At 37.6% G+C, this 21,874-nt stretch overlaps 1 protein-coding gene across 2 annotated transcripts; it reads left to right on the plus strand.

Annotated features, from left to right (window-relative positions):
• The first annotated feature begins 4,908 nt into the window (after positions 1–4,908).
• On the plus strand, positions 4,909–21,813 carry LOC148871639 (uncharacterized). Of its 2 annotated transcripts, none has more exons than XM_088968981.1 (4): positions 4,909–5,438; positions 19,626–20,235; positions 20,315–20,597; positions 21,666–21,813. In XM_088968981.1, the coding sequence occupies exons 1-4, from the start codon at positions 5,318–5,320 to the stop codon at positions 21,714–21,716; spliced, it is 1,065 nt and encodes a 354-aa protein (XP_088825107.1). In that variant the 5' UTR covers positions 4,909–5,317; the 3' UTR covers positions 21,717–21,813. The 2 variants fall into 2 exon arrangements, with proteins under 2 accessions (XP_088825107.1, XP_088825108.1); XM_088968982.1 differs by having other exon boundaries at positions 4,956–5,438; positions 21,496–21,813.
• The last annotated feature ends 61 nt before the right edge of the window (positions 21,814–21,874 follow it).

The raw sequence follows: 21,874 nt of genomic DNA on the forward strand, positions 1-21,874 counted from the left end.
ATTTGACGGTAGAGTCAAACCAGATGCTCCAACTTCTAGAATCTTACTTAAGTCCATATATGGATTGATTGAGTTTACATACCATGTGTTCCTGACCTGTAATATGAAGTCTTGCGATTGCTACATATAGATATTTTCAGTAAGATCTCCATTCAAGAACACGATTTTGACATCCATTTGCCAAATCTTGTAGTCATGGTATGTTGCTACAGCTAGCAGGATCCTAATGGATTTAAGCATGGCCACGGGCGAAAAAGTTTCCTCATAATCGATTCCCTCTTTCTAAGTGTACCCTTTCGCCACAAAATGAGCCTTGTAGGTCTCAACTTTACCATTGGGGCCATTCTTCTTCTTATAGATCCATTTGCAACCAATTGTCTTTACCCCAGGGGGTGGATCTACTAGAGTCCAGACTCCATTGGTCTCCATTAAGTCCATCTCAACTCTCATGGCATCTACCCACTTCAAGGAATCTATATCCAAAATAGCTTCTGAATAAGTCACGGGATCCTCCTCACTGGTCGTGACTTCCACCAAATAACTTTCTTGGTTATAGCCGTAACGTACTGGAGGCCTGGAAACCCAAGTAGATCTTCTAGGTTGGTTATTTTTTTGAACTGGTGGGACATCTCCCACTACCCCTAGGCTCTCCTCATCAAGAACAACTTCCTGATCATGATTATCTAGGATGTAATCTTCCTCTTTGAAGTGGGCATTTCAACTGCAAAACACCTTTTGCTCTTTCGGATCATAGAACAAGTAACCTATAAAGCATTTGGGGTAACCTATAAATAGGCAATGATTGGTCTTTGATTCTAATTTGTCAGCACTAGTTTTTTTAACATGTGTTGGACAACCCCAAATCTTCAAGTGTCTTACACTTGGTTTCTTACTGGTCCATAGCTCATATGAAGTTTTAGGAAGGATTTAGTTGGAACCTGGTTCAGCACGTAAATCACAGTCTCTAACGCGAAACCCCAAAAGGATGTGGGTAACTCTAAGTGGACGAGAAGTGATTGGACCATATCTAATAGAGTCCGGTTTGTCCTCTCTGACACACCGTTTAATTATGGTGTAGCAGGTGGAGCAAGTTGTGATACAATCCCTTTTTCCTTTAAGTAGTCATTGAATTCGTCAGAGAGATACTCGTTGCCTCGATCTAATCGAAGGGTCTTAATTTCTCTCCCTAACTGTTTCTCGACTTCTTGTTTAAACTCTTTTAACTTTTCAAAGGATTCAGACTTATGCCTCATTAGGTACACGTAACCATACCGAGAATAGTCATCGATAAAGGTTATGAAATAAATGTGTTGGTTACATGTCCTAACATTCATGGGACCACATACATCAATATGTATAAGGTCAAGTGTGCCTGCAGATCTTTCAGGTTTACCGGTAAATGGCCGCTTTGTCATCTTACTCTGAAGGCAAGGTTCACAGATTGGAAGATCTTCTATAGTTAGAAAATCCAAAGGACCATCCTTTACCAACCTTGTGATACGATCTATGTTGATGTGGCCAAGTCGGTAATGCTACAGGCATGTGGGATTAACTATATCATGAGTTATCTTCTTGGGGATTATTTCCGACATAGTTTCAGTAATGTTTGTTTCCAAAGAAGGAATAGAGAACATAGAGACCGTTCTTAAGTTCTCCGTATGCAAGGAATTTGTTATTCCATTTAATAGTAATCACAATACTAAATAAGATAGAATAACCATCCAAGCACAATTTTGAGACTGAAATCAAATTTCTTCTTAAATTAGGTACGAAAAGACAATCTTTAAGTACAATTGTTTATTCTCTGAAAACTAGTTCTATAGTTCCTATGGTTGTAGCTGCAACTATTGTAGAAGTCCCCAAGTAGAGTGTTATTTTTCCATCACTCAGTCTTCTGCTTATCTTGAACACCTGTAGTGAGTTACACGCATGATTTAAAGCCCCAGAGTCAATACACCCAAAATTAAAACTCTTTGCAAATATTTTGAAACCATAATACACACACACACACACACACACACACACACATATATATATGTATATTTTGCAAAAACAAGTTTCAATGTTTGAAATCAACTGTCGATAGTTTAGGTTTCCATCAGAGAGAGTGCATCCTTGATCATTCACTTTGTCCAACAAAGGGGTTGATCTTGTCACTATGATCACCCATTCAGATGAATTCTTGGACTGTCCTAACATACCCAAGTTTTGACCCCCTCTAAGGATCTCATTGATTGGCATATCAAAGATGGCCCAATCCGACACCTAGTGCGGTACCATAATCGAGTACAAGGGTCAAGTGTAACATTCCAATTTTGCCCATCTATATCTAAGGTCCAGGGCAATACTGGAATTTTAGTTCGGTTCAGGGTTTCAAGAAAACCCACACTACATGCACCTCAGGTCTCACCTTGGCAGTTGAGACAAGCCACTCCAATCAACTTGGCGGCGCATCAGTGTCAGCCTTGGCAGGATAAATCTCCCCAAATCTATCCAATGGTTGTGAAGATTCTAATCTAACACGAGTCTCATAAGTGTCCAGTTTAAGGGTATTATATAGAAACATACCAAAAACACATGAATCAATTATGTACATTTATTCATTTACAATAAATGTCATCAAGTACATCAATATGATTGGAGCTAAGGGCACACACTATCTAATAGAGACGATAAAAGACAAAGAGGATTATAAAAGAAGGATTTTACGACTTATAGTTGCAGATTTTGAACTAGAGATTTAACGGTTGTTTTCAAATATTCTTTGAAATGTGTCACTGGTTCCCCGATCGCCTTTTTTCTTTGGGATAATAGCTGATAAGGGCAACTTGAGAGAGATTTATTCAGTTGCTTGGAGGAGGAAGATGATGATCAATGTTGTTGTCCTTATTATATATTTTTTAGAAAAATTAATCTACTTTAGAAATTATATTAAAAGAATTATTTTTATTGATATTAGGGCCAAAAAGTTGCCCTTATCAACTATAAACCCTTATAGTTCATTTGTTTTGCACGACTAGGATGGAAAAATAGGAATCTTTGAAGAATTTTCCTATTTTCCCATGTTTGTTTTGAGCAGATTGTTGAGATGTGATGAGAATTGGGTTCTCATTTTTTAGGATGTGGGGTCTCACCAAATAGGTGCGACCCCACTGCGAAAAGAAAGAAGTGCAAAAATTTTATCAAAGGGAGGCAACCATCTTTTTCTCAGCCACCATCTAACCATCTTCTCATCGGTGCCATCTCCGGCGATCTTTCTCGAAGGTAAGCTCATATTTGGGTTCCTCTCACGATTTCTGTTCGTTTCTGTACCATTTTTACCTATTTTCATGAATGAGTTCCCCACGAGATTTTCGTTCGTCTTCTTCTCAGCCGCTGTCCAACCATCTTCTGATTGGTGCCATTTCCGGCGATCTTTTCACCGACGCCATCTCCGTCCAAATCTATCATCTGGTATCTACACATTTCTAGATCTATGTTTTTTCTAGGTCTGTTGTAGATTTGTTCTCAAATACATTCGTCCTCTTCTCAATCTGTGTTTTGTTCCAAAGTTGTCGTTATGCTTATGCTTATGTTTATGCTTGATATTACATTTTCATTTCTTAATATGATTACTGCTCTAGGTTATTGATTTGTGGTAGTTGTTAGACATTTTCTTTCAAGAATCCAGTGATTTCTATTTTAAAGCTGCAACTCAGAAAAAAAATTGTTCCTTGATAGCGTAGATATTCACAGAATTCATGAATTCATTCTTTCAAAATGGTTGCATGTTTTCTCTTTTTAAATGCATATTTAAATCTTTGAAAGGATTTAAATATGCTAATACCATGTGAAAGATAGGTATTAAACCGGGGGCATCTTTCTAATATGTTAATAGCCAAACCCTGTATCATTGGGTTGGTTCTTTTTGGTTTTGTTGGGTATACCTGACCCATTGACAACCCTAGTTAGGGATATAATATGGAAACCCTATCCCCTAGCCTTCATAACATTTTCTTCGTTCAATAAATACTTCGATAACTCATTGACAGGGAAACAATACCAGCATGGGAGGAAATATTTTCTAAGGACAACATAAACACATCAACATGGAATCTTGATAAGAAGCATAGAATATCACTTCCATCCATCAAGGAATAGATTTCTTTTTCTCCAGCATCCAGATCTACAATCTAGTTTATAGACACCCTATCACCATTACACAGGCTGAAATAAATGAAAAAAATTAAATTCATTCCTATGTCTCATTGATTGCATGAAGAGCAACAGTGCTTGAAACTGACAATTATAAAAAAAAAGCAATGCTTAAAGTTGTCTTTTGAAACTATCATGGTGAATGATTGGCTGAATTGTAAAAAACATTCAGGCTACTTTTTTAATGTAACAAGACATCAACCATCCTAAGATAAACCTCACAAAGAAAATAAAGCAAAATGTTCAGAAGCATAAAGACCACAAAATGATTTGTTGAACTCCCAATCTATAGTGCATTTCTTTAGTTAGAAAGAGAAGTGAACAGTATAAGAATTACCCCAAACACAATATAGATCCTAAAGCTGAGTATAGAATATTTATAACAAACACACAAATAAGTTGGGTATAGAATATTTACTATATAAGAATTTTTAATTGTGCCAAATCATCACGTCTCCCCAAAACAAGTCTTGTGATGTAAAATTGAAGAATGTATGAATTTGTCAAACTCGAATGGATCCAACAATCTTGTAAAATTTTCTCAACAATCAAACATTGGGAAGCAGATTTAGCAGGATATATGGTCTCAACAACCAAACACAAGCAACAGGATTGAGAAAACGGACAGTTAATAAAAACACAATTTTGAGATTTAAAAAGGGTAAATTGACCCACGAGTACGAGGTCTTAACCCTCTCTCACGGCTAAATCAGAGGGCTTTTGTCAGATATCTAACAGATTTTATTTGAGTGGTGCCGTAGGATTGGCTGATCAGATCCTGTGGCATTATCACTGCGAAAACCACGTTGATGGATGAGATGAGAGAATAATGGCGACTTTTTTGGGATTCCTATTTTTTATCAGGAAAGACACGCTGGGGGTTAGTGATATTGTGGATTTTGACCTTATTGTCGGAATTTTTAATTATTATAAATATAAAATCGCAATCCATTGTTTATTTTTTCTCTTTTGTGGCATTGAGTTTTCCGAAGCTGAGGAAGGTGTTCTTCCTAGCCCTTCTTTGACAAGGGAGGAGAGAGAGGAGAAGAAGAGGCAATTATAGAGGTAAACGAGTGGAAATCTTTAGGACACAGGAGCACTTCTTCTCTTTCTCCCATAAGATATGGATTGTCTTCTCTTGGCGCACGATGGCTCATCCTCACAGAAAGACAACGATGCAGTGATTTCTATGGTGGATTCCTTTTTAAAGGAGGCCCTTGAGAACCCTCGCCATCGCCTCACCGGTTAGCTTCATCTCGTTCACTTTTGCTTTGTTTTTAAATCCATGCTTGCTTGTGTTGAACTTTGCCTTTTTTTTATTTTTCTACTCTTTGTAGGGTTTGTTGTCCTATTTTTGTTTCTTTTTAGGTTTTATTGATGCATTTTGATTTATGCGAGATGGGTTTGATTCGATTATTCTCTATGTATGATTGTTGTTCAGTTATTTGAAAATTTGTTTGATTGGATTTGTGGGGTTTGTTAGGATATTGCAACTTTTCTTTTCTTTTTTCTTTTTCCTTGATTTTTTCCCCTTTCCAAGAGGTTAGTGTGCTTAGGTCCTTTGATCTGGTGACCTTGATACTGAATCTTTTTAGGGTTACCGTTTCTCATTTAGGGTATTCTTTTCCAAAGAAAGATCTGCGAGTTTTGTATTGACCGTTAGGTCTGAATATTCTGGAGTGTATCATTGTGTGTTCACAATTGGTTTGTAATTGGTCTTGAGTTCTTCGTAGACCTGAACGCTATAACTTGGAAATTGGAATTATCATGATAATGTTCCTTTAGGTATTATCAGAGCTCGATGTACTCAGATTACTATATCCCATATCCTAGTTTTGATACTCTTCGACCTTCCTCCATGCTGGAATTAAGACGAACAGGATTTCCATTTGATAGTCAATACCTGGAACTTGTTTCCACGATTTTGTTCTCTAAATTTATATATTGTTTTACTGTTATCATCAACTTAAGTGTTAAGTTTTTGGATCCTTTTGGTCTGGTCTAGCACTGTCACATGGAGATTTCTGAACAGTTGCAAGCTAAGTTCTGTTCTAACATGTAATAAAGGGAAATAAATCCCCTCCCTCCCCCTGCTCTGAAGTGAATTTGAGGGCTTCGTATATAACTATATATATAGAATTATAGATAAAAATTACTAGTTTAAGACTGATAAAAAAATAAAAAAGTAATGCTGGTTTTAGACATACTGAATCTAGTTGTCCTTTGGGGGGTTATTAATGTTAGAAACAATGTTCAAATGGGTGATAAGACATCACCCAACCCGGGAAAAACATCAGCCTAACCCCTTATACCTAAAAAAATAGCCCTGAAAATCAATTACATTTTGAGATACCCACCCCAACCAAAGCTGAAAACCCGCAAAAACATAACATCCCCTTCCATTGAAACTCATACAAGCAAGCAAAACTGATAACTGCCACTGTAAGTACATGTAATCCACCATAACTCTAATCGCAAACACTCATTCTAAAATAAAATTACGCAGACCCGTAATGGGCCACAGTGCAACGGGTTCACGAGCCATTGCAGAATACATAACAAACTCAAGAAACTGTTGTGTAATTATGACGAATTGAAAATCGTGGGTACCGAAATACCAAGAAGATGATGAAGCCATTGGATGAGACACGCCATACTAGTCCTGATGATACGACAACACAGGAGACCCACGAAAGGAAGTAGCACATGTATACTGCGAAGAATCCTCGGATGAAAGGAAACTTCATCCTAGGAAAATCTCGTTTGACATGTGGCGAACCCTGAGTAGTGTCCTTCTGGCAGCCGATACCGAATCAAAGATCCCCTTCCCTAATAAGAATCGATCCTTTTGGATGTTTCTCTAAAAAGCCTCAGGATCTTCCCTATATAAGGAGGACTGGACATGATGAGGATGACACTATCATTACCCAGCTCCGCTTGACTGATCATATAGTCTTTACTAACTTGGCCCTTCTTCGTCCTTCAAGGAGACTACCCTACCTAGCCTCACCACCACACTTTTAACAGAAGGCTACCTGGCGAGAAATATATATCTATTTAGGTAGGCTGTGGAAGGGCTTGAGTTATTTTATTTTGAAATGGGTGAGTTGTGTTGGTGTATTGTGGTGCGATAGCCCTCCAATGTTTTGGCAATGGAATGTTTGTGTTTAGGTTGTTTGTAATTCAATACTGGTGGTGTGGGCTATTTCTCGTGTTTTGTTGATATTGTGTGTACATGCAACCTTGTTTGTTGCATGTAGCGGTGAATCTTGCTGTCAGTTTGAGTATTGATAATCGGGTGCTAATTGGCTAGCGGGTACGTACATTGGCGGTTACATTTGAATCATAGCAACGGTAACCTGTTTCCTTTCTGTTTGGGTTCTGACGTGATGGTACGTTTCCAAATGGAAATGTGACAGGTAGTCCAGGTGGTCATCATTTCCCTGCAGCGCCGTTTTGATTGCTAGAGAGCCCCCGAACTTCTTTTAAAAGGGAATGGGAGAGGTGGTCTATTCCCATTCATTTTTGGTTAAGTTGTTGTGTGTCCTTCATCGTAGTTGTGTTGTCGTTCTTGTTTTTCCTCTGTCTTCTGTGCATTCTGCTTTAGGGTTCTTGGTGACTCTTGTTTTTAATGGTGCCTCGAAGCAGTCTAAGGGTTCAAGAAGAAGTCCCGTAAATGAGAAGACGTAGTGCAGAAAGCGTGTCCATTTGTGGAGTTTGTTCAGGAAGTAGATACGACTCAGCTACTTACTGAATATGAGTCTGCAGGGGAGGTTGATTTGGGTAGGGGGTTCTGGCCTCCCATGCTTGTGACTATGGGTAAGGATGATACTTTTGATGTCGTTGAAGGTAAGGAACTCATCTGTTTATATGGGTGACAGACATGCAAAGTCATCTACTGCTGCATAGAGCCAAGAACTGTGGGTTCCGATGGCTCCACCAGTTATACTTCATGGGCGTCATTCATCTTGGAGAACCCCATGTATTGCAGACTACTGCGTGTTGCAGGCTTGCTGAGGTTTGTCAATTGCTTCATGGGTCTTTGAGGGGGTGACAATGTTGATTTCATGGAGCCATTGGTGGTGCATTGGTGTTGCTGTACCCACACTTTCGTTGGTGCGTATGGAGAGTTCAGCATTACAATAGAAGATGTCGTGGCTTTATTGGCGGTGCCTCTGGTTGGTATTGTATTAGCGCGTCATCTCCAGCACTTGGAAATCATTCTTGGGGAGTTGATTCCAATGTACAAAGAGTTGGTTGTCGAGATAGACCACTTTAAGTTGAAAATGGATTCCACTTCTACTTGTGGCAAGATGCCACTTGATGGGTGGATGAAGTACTGGTTCGAATATCATGGTGATAGTAACTTCATGGTGTGGAAGATGAATAGTAACTTCATTCTTTATGTAGCCTACAGATTTCTCTTCCCTGGTGCCCCTGACCATGGACTATGCACCCGGCACCTGACATTGGCACTTTTGGCCTCTAGTGGACATCAGCTACCATTGGCATCGGTGTTTCTTGGCTATCTGAATGAGCAGATAGACGACACAGTCCATTAGATTATGGACCCTAGATGAACACGCCAATCCTCGTATGCATTTTGCTCGTTTCTGCTCATGTTTCTTTGCGAACATTTTGATTTGGATGTTAGCCCTCGTGATCTTTCTTCCTTCCGTGTGCATGCCACTATGCTGGATGAAGCGGAATTATGAGGTTTTCTTTGACGTCTGTCAAGGGAAGCGATGGTTGAACGCAAAAAGGGGAAAGAATTTTGGTATCAACAGAATAGAAGCTTGATTTGCTAGTTTTGACAGCTTTGTGGCTCGCCCTTATGTTGACTATGTGCCCAATGCAATGCCTTTCTGCGTGGTGTTGATCAGCTGTGTGTTGTTGGTGTTGATTGATAATCCTGTGGTTAGTGTCGCTTGTTTGGTGCTGTGGCCTGGGGTTCTTTGCTTTTTGGACAGGTCAAGGGAGGCCCAGTCCAGCGTTTGTCGTCCGGATTGCCTTTTACCCCAATTTGGATATGACAGCCCGGGCTCGTAGTTCCTTCAACATGGGAGTGAAGATGTATTTTGGCAACGACACAATGACTGCGTTTGCTGGGATTTTGTGTTTCCATTGGCAGGGTTCAAGCGTATTGGAGTCTGTAGTTCACTTCGTTGTGGGTACCTTTGTGCATTACTTGGCAGGTTCCATATGTTTATGGTGGTGGAACCCTGTCCAAGGCACACAATTCTTCCTCTTTTCCTTAGCAATCTAAATATACCAGCCTCAAACAAAAAGACAAGAGATTGGTAGGTGGTAACCAGCTTCATCATTAGCCTAGAATGGTGGTGGGTTCCAGATGTTTAGATTGCTGGTATATTTAGATTGCTATGGATAATTTGGGAAGAAAGGAATGCAAGAATACTTGATGAAAAAGAAAGAAGCATGCAAATCATATATGAGTATATCATGGAAAGGGCAATCGATCGGGCAAAATCATTGGGTATCTTCTTGCATTGCTCATATGGTGATCTTTAGAAGTGGCTGCACCATCGACAAGGAAGAGTAAATTGCATAAAGATTTGGAGCCACCAAAAATAGTTTCATAAAATTAAATTTTTGATGGAAGTGGCTTTGGAAATCCAGGCCCTTTGGGGGTTAGAGAAGTTTTTAAGGATAAGGAAGTTCATATCTTAGCATTCTCAGCTTCTCTGGTTGGGGTGACTAATGGCTATTTTCTTTGGGGTATAAAAAGCAAAAGAAATGAACTTGGAGAAAATAATCATTGAAGAGGATTCTCATGTGGTTTTTGGTTGGCTAAAAGATGAGAGAATTAGACTCGTAGAGAGGTGAAACAGATATAACAAGGAATCTGGATATTAAAATGCAATGGGTACAAGAGATGCAAGTGGGGTGGCTGTTACACTTGCCAAACAAGGAGTTAGTAGGGGTCACTTGTATTAAGCTCAATTGTAAATTATTAGTTCACTATTCATACAAAGTACCTTGTTGATATTTCAGGTTGTAAATATTATTTTATTATTTACATAATATAAAAGTTGTGATTAACATATGAGTATGCTTTTTGTGATGTTGTATTGCTATCATTTTATGAGTTTAAAATATAACAGATTGACTTTTAATTATAATTGTATTATGTATAATTTGGAAAATTTTATTAATTAAATGAAGAAGGAAACAATCATCTATAATGATAAACTGAATATTTATAAAAAAATGATAAACTGAAGAATAAGCATTGAGATAAATTATTTGAACGATTGTATATACAATCTGCAAACCTTATATATTGATGTGATTGACAAAGTAATGCTTGTTGAGAACAACATAAAATATATTAAAGGACTGGAGAATATCTCAAGATAGATTCTAATAATTTTTGATGTTAATACTTGTAGAAATAGAAAAATTAGAAAATATGTGAATTTTTAAACCATGATGAGAAGCAAGAATTTTATTGTTTTGTGGAAGAAGGAACAAAAGGCTAAAAAGATAATATGCAGTGTAAATGTTGTAAAAAACTTACCTCATTTCCCAGTATTGACAATTGTGGTAATTCTGGGTTGTTACACAAAAAAGGTCCTATAAATGATTTTGTGGAGTGAAGTGTAACTGTTTTGATTTTGATTGTTTTAAACTAAATAATTGGAGAAGAAAACATGGTTAATGTATTGTTGCAAGTTACCTGTATGTCGAGATGTTTTAGCATGCCACTCTAGAATGGAATAAATATGCATAATGGATATTTAATGTTCTTTCAACAAGTAATTTATAGGGGCCTATAAGGATCTAAGTAGGTCACCTGTTTGTGGTTATGCAGCACAGTGCTAGTGATCTTAGTGTTTTAAAAGCACAAATCACTAGAAAATTATAAGGGTCTTTTAGAACAATGGGGTTTTGGTGCAAAATGGTGCAAATGGATAAAGTTATGTTGGCAGCGCCAGACTTTATATTTATAGATTAGGGCGACCATACAATATAAAAAGAAAGAAAAAGACCAAAGTGCCCCTTGTGGCACATAACAATATTACATTAGATAAATTGTTTGATCCCTCGACTTTCAGTTGGCCAAGGAAGGGGGAAGATTACTTTGGGAGTGCATAAGAGCTGCAGTGGTTTGGACATTGTGGGAAGAAAGAAACAAGTGACTTTTGAGGAGAAAAAAGAAGTAAAGAGGCTTTGAAGAAATTATAATGGTAAAGGTGACACATTGGGTGGAGACAACAAACTTGTTTCCTGACTTCACATTTGATGATATTATTAGACAAGGGGGGTACAATTGCTGCATCATCTTCAACTAAGAAGAAACAAATGGTAATCTAGGAACCAACAATGGACGATTTTTTGAAGTTGAATTTTGACAGGAGCTGTCTTGGCAACCTGGGTGCTGTTGGAATGGGAAGGGTGATGAGAAATAGTGAAGGATAATTGGTGTTCTTGTATTCTAGGCCTATAGGTTAAGGGGACTCAACAGGTGCAGAACTAAAGGCAGCTATATTTGGGGTCCAAAAGGCATGGGATATAGGGATTAGGAAGTTGTTGGTTGAAGGAGATTCAAAGGAGTAAAAAGGTGCAAAAATTCTATTTTGATATAAAATCTGTGAAGGAAAGAAAGAAAGAAATAAAGAAAGAAAGAAAAAGAAGGTTTGTGTAGAGAAGAGAAGAGGAGAGAGAATTTGGAGAGAATGGGGAGAAGCCAAAAATCAGGTCTGGCTGCCCCTTTCATTAGCTTATATACTCGTAAATAAAACTAAATACAAAGACAAGTATGCCCTTAGTAAGTCGGCTACTTGTAAAAACTAAGTAAACACTCTTGGTCTAAAACATAAACTAATGGACCTTGGGCCCAATAATTCTCTAACTATGCTTTGTAAATAAAAGCAAATGTTATCAACCCAAAACTCAACACTCTCCCTAATGTTGGGTATAGATGTCACACTTATCCAACTTGCGTAGATCATGCTCTAGCTTGTTTCTTACAACACTTTTTGTAAGAACATCAACAAGCTGCAGGTTAAATGCAATATATGGTAAACACAGTTCTTCGGATGTCACCCTTTCCCTTATAAAGTGTTTATCCACTTCTATATGCTTCATCCTATCATGCTGAATTGGGTTGTGGGCAATGTTAATTGCTACTTGATTGTCACAGTATAGCATCATAGGTTCTTTGACCTCAACTCTACTCTCCCCTAACATGGATTGGACCCAGAGGAGCTCTGAAACACCATGTGCCATGGCTCTGTATTTAGCTTCTACATTTGATCTTGTTACAACTGATTGTTTCTTACTCTTCCATGAAAATAGATTACATTCCACAAGAGTGTAAACCCTTGATGAAGATCTCGTCATCTAGGCACCCTGCCCGATCAACATCTGTGTAAGACTCTAACATCAAATGTCCATGGTCAGCAAATAGTATGCCTCTACCTGGGTGTCTGTTTAAATAGAAAAGTATCTTGTCAATGGCTTCCCAATGTTGAACTTGTGGGGCATGCATGTATTGACTCACCACACTCATCGCATAAGAGATATTTGGTCGTGTCATACATAAGTATAGCAATCACCCCACCAATCTTTGATACCTTCCAACATCCTTTACTAGTTCACCTTCTAAAGCATTTATTTTGTGGTTTTGATTAATAGGTGTATCAGTTGCCACTGCCCCAAGTTTTCTTGTCTCTTGTAGTAAGGCCAAAACATACTTCCTTTGTGAGATGAAAATCCCATGCTTGGACCTTGCCACCTCAATGCCAGAAAATACTTCGGTTCCCCAAGATCCTTAATCTCAAACTCTTTGTGCAAGTTCTTCTTCAAGGTATCAATCTCACTTAGATCATTTCCTGTGACTACAATGTCATCCACATACACTATCAGTATAGTGGTCCCCTCCTTTTCACATAAAGAGTATGATTAGATTGAGTTTGAGTAAAGCCAAATACAATCAATGCACTTTTAAACCTGTCAAATCAAGCTCTAGGTGATTGCTTCAAACCTTATAAAGACTTATTTAATCTACATATCTTTCCTTTAGCAACATCATTGTAAAACTAGCTGGAAGATCCATATACACCTCATCTTGCAGGTCTCCATTAAGAAGAACATTCTTCACACCATGTTGGAAGAGGGGCCAAGAGTATGTAGTTGCTAGTGATAGGAGAATCCGGATTGATCTCATCTTTCCCACTGGTGCAAAAGTTTCCAAGTAATAATATATTTGCAACTAGCCTCGCCTTGTACCTTTCTATACTTCAATCAGACTTGGTTATAGACACAGAGTCGAGGGAGGAAAGGAAGGCCCATTAGGAAGGAGATAATCCACTATAGGAAAGATAGTGTGAGATGCAATGAACAATACACTTCCTTTTCCCTTTTCGAAGTGCAATATGGATATCTAGGTCATCTGCAATGGTGTTAGGAGAAGGGGTAGTAGTATCAATAGGATCTAAACCATTAGAGGAAACAAGAGGCATACTTGGGTTTGTGTCATTCGAACTTGGAATCTCCGATGAGTTGATAGGGAGTGACATGGGTTCCTCTGTTGTGGATACATCACCCCAAAAACGAATTGGAACTACAAAGCTCACCGTCATGCTTCTTGCTACTTCCACAATGTCTGTTCTTCCTTTCTACCATACCATTCTGTTGTGGAGTGTATGTACAACCACTCTGGTGGACTACTCCATGCTCCAATAGGTATGATGTCAGGTTTTTCTCAAGGTATTCTTTGGCATTATTTGATCTAAACACTTCCACTTGTACCTCAAATTGCGTCAACCCCATCTCATGGAATTGTTGAAGCAAAGAAGGTACCTCATCACAAGATCACATTAAATATATCCAAGAGTATCGAGAATAATCATTCACAAATAGAAGAAAATTCTGATAGCCACCCATTAAAGAAATATGATATGGTCCCCACACATCAGTATGAACAATATCCAAAACAGAAGAACATATTTTATTGCTTGCTTTAAAAGAATATCTACAATGCTTTCTAAGTTGACAACCCTTACATTCCAAGCTGGACAAACTGGTAGACTCATATAACTTTGAAAACATAAAACGCAAAGAAGCAAAAGACAAATGCCCTAACCGATTATGCCAAAGCATAATTTGATCCACTGACTCTGACTCATTGTTCCCGTTGATATGACGACTCTAATAACTGGGTAGTGCATCAAGAAGATAGATTCTTTTCACCTTATGATCACATCCAATCATCCTCTTTGATTCCATATCTTGCAAAGCACAATGGCCAGGAGAAAAAAAATCACTGAACAATTCAAATTCTTTGTCAAGCTATTAACAGATAAAAGATTAGTGCTTAATCTAGGGACATGAAGGATAGAAGGTAGGGTAATGGTATTAGTTATCTTTATAGATCCTTTCTCAGCAATGGGGACACGTGATCCATCAGTTGTGGAAACTCTATCTTTGCTAGAGTAGAGGTGGTATGGGGAGAAGATTGTGAAAATATTGGTCATATGTTCTAAGGCTCCTAAGTTTATAACCCATGGAGGTTCCCCCTTAACTGTAGTGGATGCATAATTTCCAGTGGCATGTGAACTGCATGTATGTGTAAACGAAGTATGATTGCCTCTTGATCCAGCTACGCCTTGCTGTCCACCTGATAATGAGCTAGAACTAGTTGTTGCAGCAAACTCTAGAGAAGCTATAGTGGGTGGTCCTGATTTGCCATATTCACATTTCCCTTTTTGTTTTTGAGCCGATTTGGTATAAGGAGTGGGTAAAGCTTCCAACAGGTATCTCTAGTATGTTTAGGTTTCTTACAATAGTCACAAATTAGGTCCTTCTTGTCCTCCTTCCTTGGTTCATTTCCATCCTTATTTCCATTTGGCTTAGGCTTTTGCTGTGCTAACCATAGCCAACTGCTCAAGGCCTAGGTTTCTCATCATCACATTCCTCCTACTCTCCTCTCCAAACACAAAGGTATATGCCTGAGAGAGTTACACTATCTCAAGAAAGAATATGCTGTCGGGCAATGTTATATTCAGGGTTAAATCTTGCTAGAAACTCAAATACCCTATTATTCTCTATTAGTTTCTGATAAGTTGCTACATCTTTGTTACTTTCCCAAACCACGGTCTCCAAGTGATATATCTCTTGCCAAAAGGTTTTGAGGGTTGAAAAATAAATTGCAACAGACTTATCTCCTTGCTTAGTAGCAATCACCTGGTTTCTTAACTGGTAGGCTCTAGCAACATTTCCACTTTGTGAACAAGTTTCTAATACTCCATCCCTAATCTTCTTAGCTATGTTAGCCCATAGAAAGTTCTTACTTATATGGGGTATAATGGAATTGCACAACCAGGTCGTCATCATGTAGTTCTCCTGTACCCACTAGTGGAGAAGTTAGTCTCAAGTTTCTTCTCTTCACTGGTGACATACCCCAATTTTCCACAAGCTCCAATAGCCATTTTTGTAGATTGTGACCATTCTAAGTAGTTTGTATCATCCAACTTGACTATAGTGATGGTTCCAGCCCCGAAGAGGTCACCAACACTTCCACCTTGTCCCATTTCATTTGCAGATTAGGAAATCAATCTGAGATGAAAAGAAAGAGTATTATCTCATTTAGAAATCTCAAACACATTCCAGGTACCCTAGAAGCCCCTTCCACCAAAGATTCCCTTCTTCGTGGGAACAGGGGAAGGAAGAGAAGAGGCTGCCGCTCCCTCCAGAGGCTTCCAAAAAGATTGGGACTTGAACGCCCTATTCAGAAAACCTCTAGAAACCCTAAAAAGCTAGAGCGCCACTTCCTAGTTCAAAATTGAAGAGTCCTATTAAATTAGGATTCTTCCCCTTTCTCCAGTTCTTCCTGGTTTTGGTGATAAACCTTAGACCTCCTACAAGGGATTGCAAATCCACCAAAAAAATCCAAAAACTGGGCTTACCTGAAGTCGTTGATCAACACTTACCTCATCATGTAGTCAGTTGATCTAGGGCTGTATGATGGAACAACTCAAACAATCCCTAAACTTGCTCTGATACCAAGTAGACAAGTGTAAAAATTCTGTTTTGATATACAATCTGTGAAGGAGAGAGAAAGAAAAAGAAGGTTCAGTTTGGGCTCTTCTGTAACTGTAAGAATATGGTATTGCTATTGTCCTAGGAGTTTGGGGAAGCTGGGGCTTCTCATATTATTGTAAAATTTTTCCTGAATTAATAAAAGATTCTGTTGCTGAAAAAAAATATTTCTTTTTGAAGGTTCAGTTTGGAAAGAGTACAAATACAAATATGTAGAGCGCAAAACCTTTATTTTATATTATTTTTTATGTATTTGTACTGTACATATTTGTACTCTTTTCAAAATGAGCCAAAGGTCCAAATTTATTAAAACAAAAAAAATAGTAAAACACAAATAAAACAGTTAACTTTGTTGCTGATAAACTAAAAGTAATACATAAAAAATGCTGATGTGGATTTTAAAAGAAAATAAATGTTTTAAAACTCCCTTTTGGCTCACACCTCCAGATCAAAGGGGTTGATTTTGTGATTTTAATCAAACTTTCTATGTTAAGATTATGGTTGGGAAATCAAAATATTCATGATTAGAAGAAAGGGAAGAAAATTCAGAAAATAGAGGGGATGGACCCCTTTTTTAGTCATAATCTTCAAGGGTTCAAGACAACATACACAAACATGTGTTCATTGAACCCTAGCAAATTAGAAATAATAAAATGAAAATAGTATTTTAGCGCACAAAACATAGTTTTCAAGATGCCAAGGCGATAGGGGGGCACCTGTTTGCCTAGGCATGTCAATGGATATTTTTTTAAGTAAAATCCACATATCCTAGGGTAGTTCCCTAGGTTCCATAACCATCTTTCTTTAATAGCTATCCATAATTTTGATAAGTAAATTATAAACTTCATGTTTATGTCTAGAAAATCAACATATTTATGAGAAGAAAAAGAAGAAAGAAAAGAAAATTCAAAAAATATACAGTCTGAACCCCTATTTTTGTTATAGGAAAAGAATAAATGTGGTGATTAAACAAAATTTTAAGTTCTTCCCTTATTGGTTCAGATTTTGAAGCCTTTGAGGGTTCAATACAGCAGTTGGCAATGTTTGTGTTGATTAAACCCTAACAAATAAGAAAATACTAAAAAGGAATTAGTTTATAAACACAAAAGATGAATATTTTTTGTTTAATAATGTTTATTTTATAATTATAATCTCAAAAGAATAACTATATAAAAGTATTTTATTACACAGTATACAAAACTGCTTTGTGATTGGGTGAGGCGAGCCTCAAGGGTGCCTTGTAGGGCTGTCAATGGGTCGGTTCCGCCCCGATGGACCCGATTGGGCCAGTTCTGGTTTTGGGAACTGGAATTGATGGGTCGGTTCCGGGTCCTGATATAGGGTCCCGATTACTATCGGTTCAGACCTGGTTCCACCTAGTCGTGAACCGATTCAGACCCGAGCCCGATATATAATGTATAATATATTAAATAAAAAAATATAATAATAATATGTAGAGTATATATTATATATAATATTTAATATATATTAAACAAATATTTATTTTATATTTATTATAATTGGGTCTGTCGGGTCAGACCCGATTGTCCCAAGAACCGATTGGTTCGGTTATGGGTCCAAAAATTTCAGACCCTATCGGGTTCGATTCTGGGTCTGTGTCCACAACATTTTATGTTGGGTTGGTTCTGGTTCTAGTTGGTTCTGACCCAGACCTAGACCCGATCAGTTGACAGCCCTAATGCCTTGTTGCCTAGGTGTCGCCTTGACAACTATGCCGCAAAATGAATAATTTACATTAGGGTTGCTTTTTAAAGAGAGGACCAATGCGGCGTACAAAGTAGCTAGTCAGGACCAATGCGATGCACGAGTTTTGTTAAACAAAATTGAGGCAAAAACATAAATTTATGACGACTTTTACTAATATTAAAATTTATTAATAAATTTGTATTAATTTTTTACTTTTATGAAATTTCATTAAGTTATTGCTTATTATTTTTATTAAATTATTACTTTTTATTGAGTTATTATTAAGGGTCATTTACTAGAACACCCCCTGTAGGTTCATAGATTTATTTAAACCTACACTATACTTCACATTTTACTAAAACACCCCCTATAGTTTACAACCTTTTTACTTAATCGACCTTTCACTAAGAAGTGTTTGTTTTGTCATCTGAGTATAGCAACATGATCACCTAAACTGAGTGGAAAAAGTTCAAGGGCATGGACCTGTGATTGTTTATTCCAAAAGTAGCCCCAACACTTCATACAATAAACAAAATTGACCAAATAGAGTGGTTACTAGTGTCTTATTAGGGGCAAACATGGTATTTTTATTTTTATTTTCTTTTGATTAAATTTATTGAAATAGACATTAAGGTCACAATTGTCATTTTCCACTGTTTATCTAATAGAAGGTTGATTAGGTAAATCAATTGCAAACTACAAGGAGTGTTTTAGTAAAACACAAACTATAGGGTAGGTTGTAGTAAACCCATGAAAGTATAGAGGGTGTTTTAGTAAATGACCCATTTATTAACTTAAATAGTTGGTAAATTATTTTTATATAAATTTCTGTATTTGGGGTTTGTGGTGTTTTCTCTTTTTCTTGGTTTGGGTGGAAGTTTTGTTGGGGGAGGGGTGGATCTGTTTGGGAGGTTTTTTATCTTTCTTGTGTAAGAGTTTTTATGTGTTGGGATTTTTTGTTTGATTGGTGTCTTAGCTTAGGTGCTGAGTGCTGATATCAGGGTTTGAGTTGTAGGAACTGGTGAATTTGTTTTGTTCGGCTTCCACTCTCTGGTGACTTCTTAACACCTTCCTTGTACTCTTTTATTTTAGTAAATTTTATTTTAAGACCAAAGAAGAACTATGCACTTAAGTAACATGACTTTCTATGACTATGAGTGCCTTGCTGCGTAGCTGTCACCTTGATAACTGAAAAAGTTGAATTTAGTTTGTCCCCAGTTGGTGGTTGAGCCTTGAGCTTAATCTTCCTTTGTATTGAATCCGAAATTCATAATGAACAAATCAAAATGATATATCTGGAAATTTCTTATCTTTCAGCAATCAGCACAAATTGATACCCCTTAAATAAGGCGCTTTGAAATTTCAGGTCTTGTCTTGTTGTTGGGCCTTACAATAATTTTCTTTTACCAGTCATAAATGTTTTGCATTTATGTTTTTAGAAGCATGCCATTTTGGTAATTCAGATGTGGCATTTCCTATTAGATTTGACCTCACTCTGAGCTGCTTGTTTCCCTCTACATGATCACACCTGGCTTATTCAATGCAAAATTGTAAAGATTCTTTTCTTTATCTTGTTTCTTTGATTTGTTATTTCATTCTTTATTTTAATCTCTTAACTAACTCATCAAAAATATTTAATCTCTTTAACTTTTTTTTTGTAGTTCTGCGAATGGAGCTGGATATTCAGAGATTTATGCAAAATCCTGATCAACAGAAATTTGAGTTTTCTCACTTCCCAACATCCTACCTCCGGCTTGCAGCTCATCGTGTTGCCCAACATTATGGTCTGCATACTATGGTAATGGATAACTTAATAGATGGCCAGGGCACCCGAATAATTGTGAGAAAAACAGCTGAAAGCAGATACCCTGCTGTCTGTTTGTCGGAAATTCCTCTGAAACAGTCAGAAAGTGATAAACCTGAGCATGTTAAGATTGCCATCAAACCGAGATCACATAAAGCTTCTACAGATGATGCAAGTGATCAGTGTATTAAGTGCAGTCCTGTAAGAACCATGGAAGAGAGAAAGGAGTATGATAGAGCACGTGCCCGCATTTTCAGTAGATCTAGCAGTTCTGGTACAGAAGGTGCTTTATGTGCAGCAAATGATGGAAGGAGCTCATCTTCAAGCAAAGACGAGAGTGAAAGTTGCAGGGCAGATGTGCAGCCAGAAAAGATTAGCACAAAGGATGGTAGTATTTGCAGAGTCGCCATTTTCAGAGACAGGGAGAAGGATCATTCTGATCCAGATTACGATCGGAGTTATGAAAGGTAAGGCCACTATTTCTTAGTTAGGCTAAAAGTGTTCTTGTCAACTGATCAAACTAACAGTGCTCTGAAGCTTCTGCAGGTATGTTAGGAGTGTTATGCCTAATCAAAGCTTTAGCTTGGGGCCTTTGAACATGCAGAGCTTTCAACCTTCATTAATGCAGTATGAATCTGGGTTTCCTCTGAATCAATTGCAAGGAACTAAGACATCCCTCAGCTACAGACCTTCATTTAGTCTGGCTATGGATCCATTTTGTGCCATGGGATTAAATCAGACTTCTAGGGATCCTATGTATATGCAGTGGCCTAGTCCTGCAATGATGTATGCCCAGTCCTATGATCAATTTAGACATGCTGTTTTCCAGGTAGGCTAAACTTTCATAATTTCCCAGATGGGTGTGTACATAATTAAAAAAGTAGCCATAGTTTGAGCATGCTTGTAGATTGTTGTTGCACATCATTTGATGGTTCCACTTTGGAGATCTCCTCGGTGAAGAAGAAAAATGCCAGATAATTGGTGTCCTTCTGGTGAAGAAGACAAGAGTTTAAATACCGAATAAGACAAAGGTTATTTGCAGTCTTCCATATTTTCACCTTTCCACTTGCTCTAGAAAATTGAAATAGATATTTTAGTCATAATCAATTGGGTGACTGCTAAATAAGGTTGTGGCACATTTGCCTACAAATCATAATTGTTATTTTTGTGATAGCTGGTATCTAGCACATTAGGAAATGTGGTCATAGTAGTTTGTTATTTGTTAATGATGTATTTTTACTCGTGTGCCTTCAAGGAATGTTACATCCTGTTGGGAAGTAGGATTTCATTTTAAACATGGATGTTTGAGTCTCAAGGAGTTCTGGAAATCTCTTGGATCAGAAGCAAATGTCTTCACTTGTTGAAGAGAGGGAGGTATATTGGAAGACTATAATTGTTAACACTCCAGTTCTACTTGCTTGTAGGATTGTAACAATTCAGTGTTTCAATTTATCAGTTCTATAGCATGTCTAAATTGTTCATTGGGACTGGGTATGTTTTATAGCATTCTATCTGAGATAAAGGTCCTGCAAGCAATTTAGGTTTAACCCCCAACACAGTTTTGTGAAGCACAAAAGTTGTACTTGTTGCATACGTGTATGGGGTTTGGTCCTTTCTTTGGAGGAGTATTTATTTTAATGAGCTTCAGTAGTTGGCCTTTTCTGGTTCTATTTTGTGAGGTTGACTTCTAATCCTATCAGAAAAATGACTCTAGCCATCTTTTTCAGAAGCCATCTTATTTCTCTGTGTCTAAAAACAACGATGATCAGTTTGGTTAGGAGATCTTTGAAGTGGGACCATACATGTGGTGTCAGCAGGGCAGAGCATATTCGCAAAGAGTGTAGTCAGTGTTTTATGGTCTTGTTACTGATATTGCCACCCAATACTGTTACTGCAGGCTCCTTTTTATCAGCAACCATTGAGCTTTGATTACTCCCAAAACCATTAGAATACTGGGGATATCTGTAACGTTACTCATGAAATTCATTCTATTTCCTTTAGGTTGTATTGAGAGTAGAGACGTAATTGAAGAATTGTTTTTCATACACTCCCCTCTTAGTTCATGTGCTCTTTTATTTTGTCTTGCCATTAACAAGGAATGAAGAT

Source organism: Nelumbo lutea, chromosome 2 (assembly GCF_056320005.1).
Source record: "Nelumbo lutea isolate HS-2025 chromosome 2, American lotus-T2T, whole genome shotgun sequence".
Classification (NCBI taxonomy): Eukaryota; Viridiplantae; Streptophyta; class Magnoliopsida; order Proteales; family Nelumbonaceae; genus Nelumbo; species Nelumbo lutea.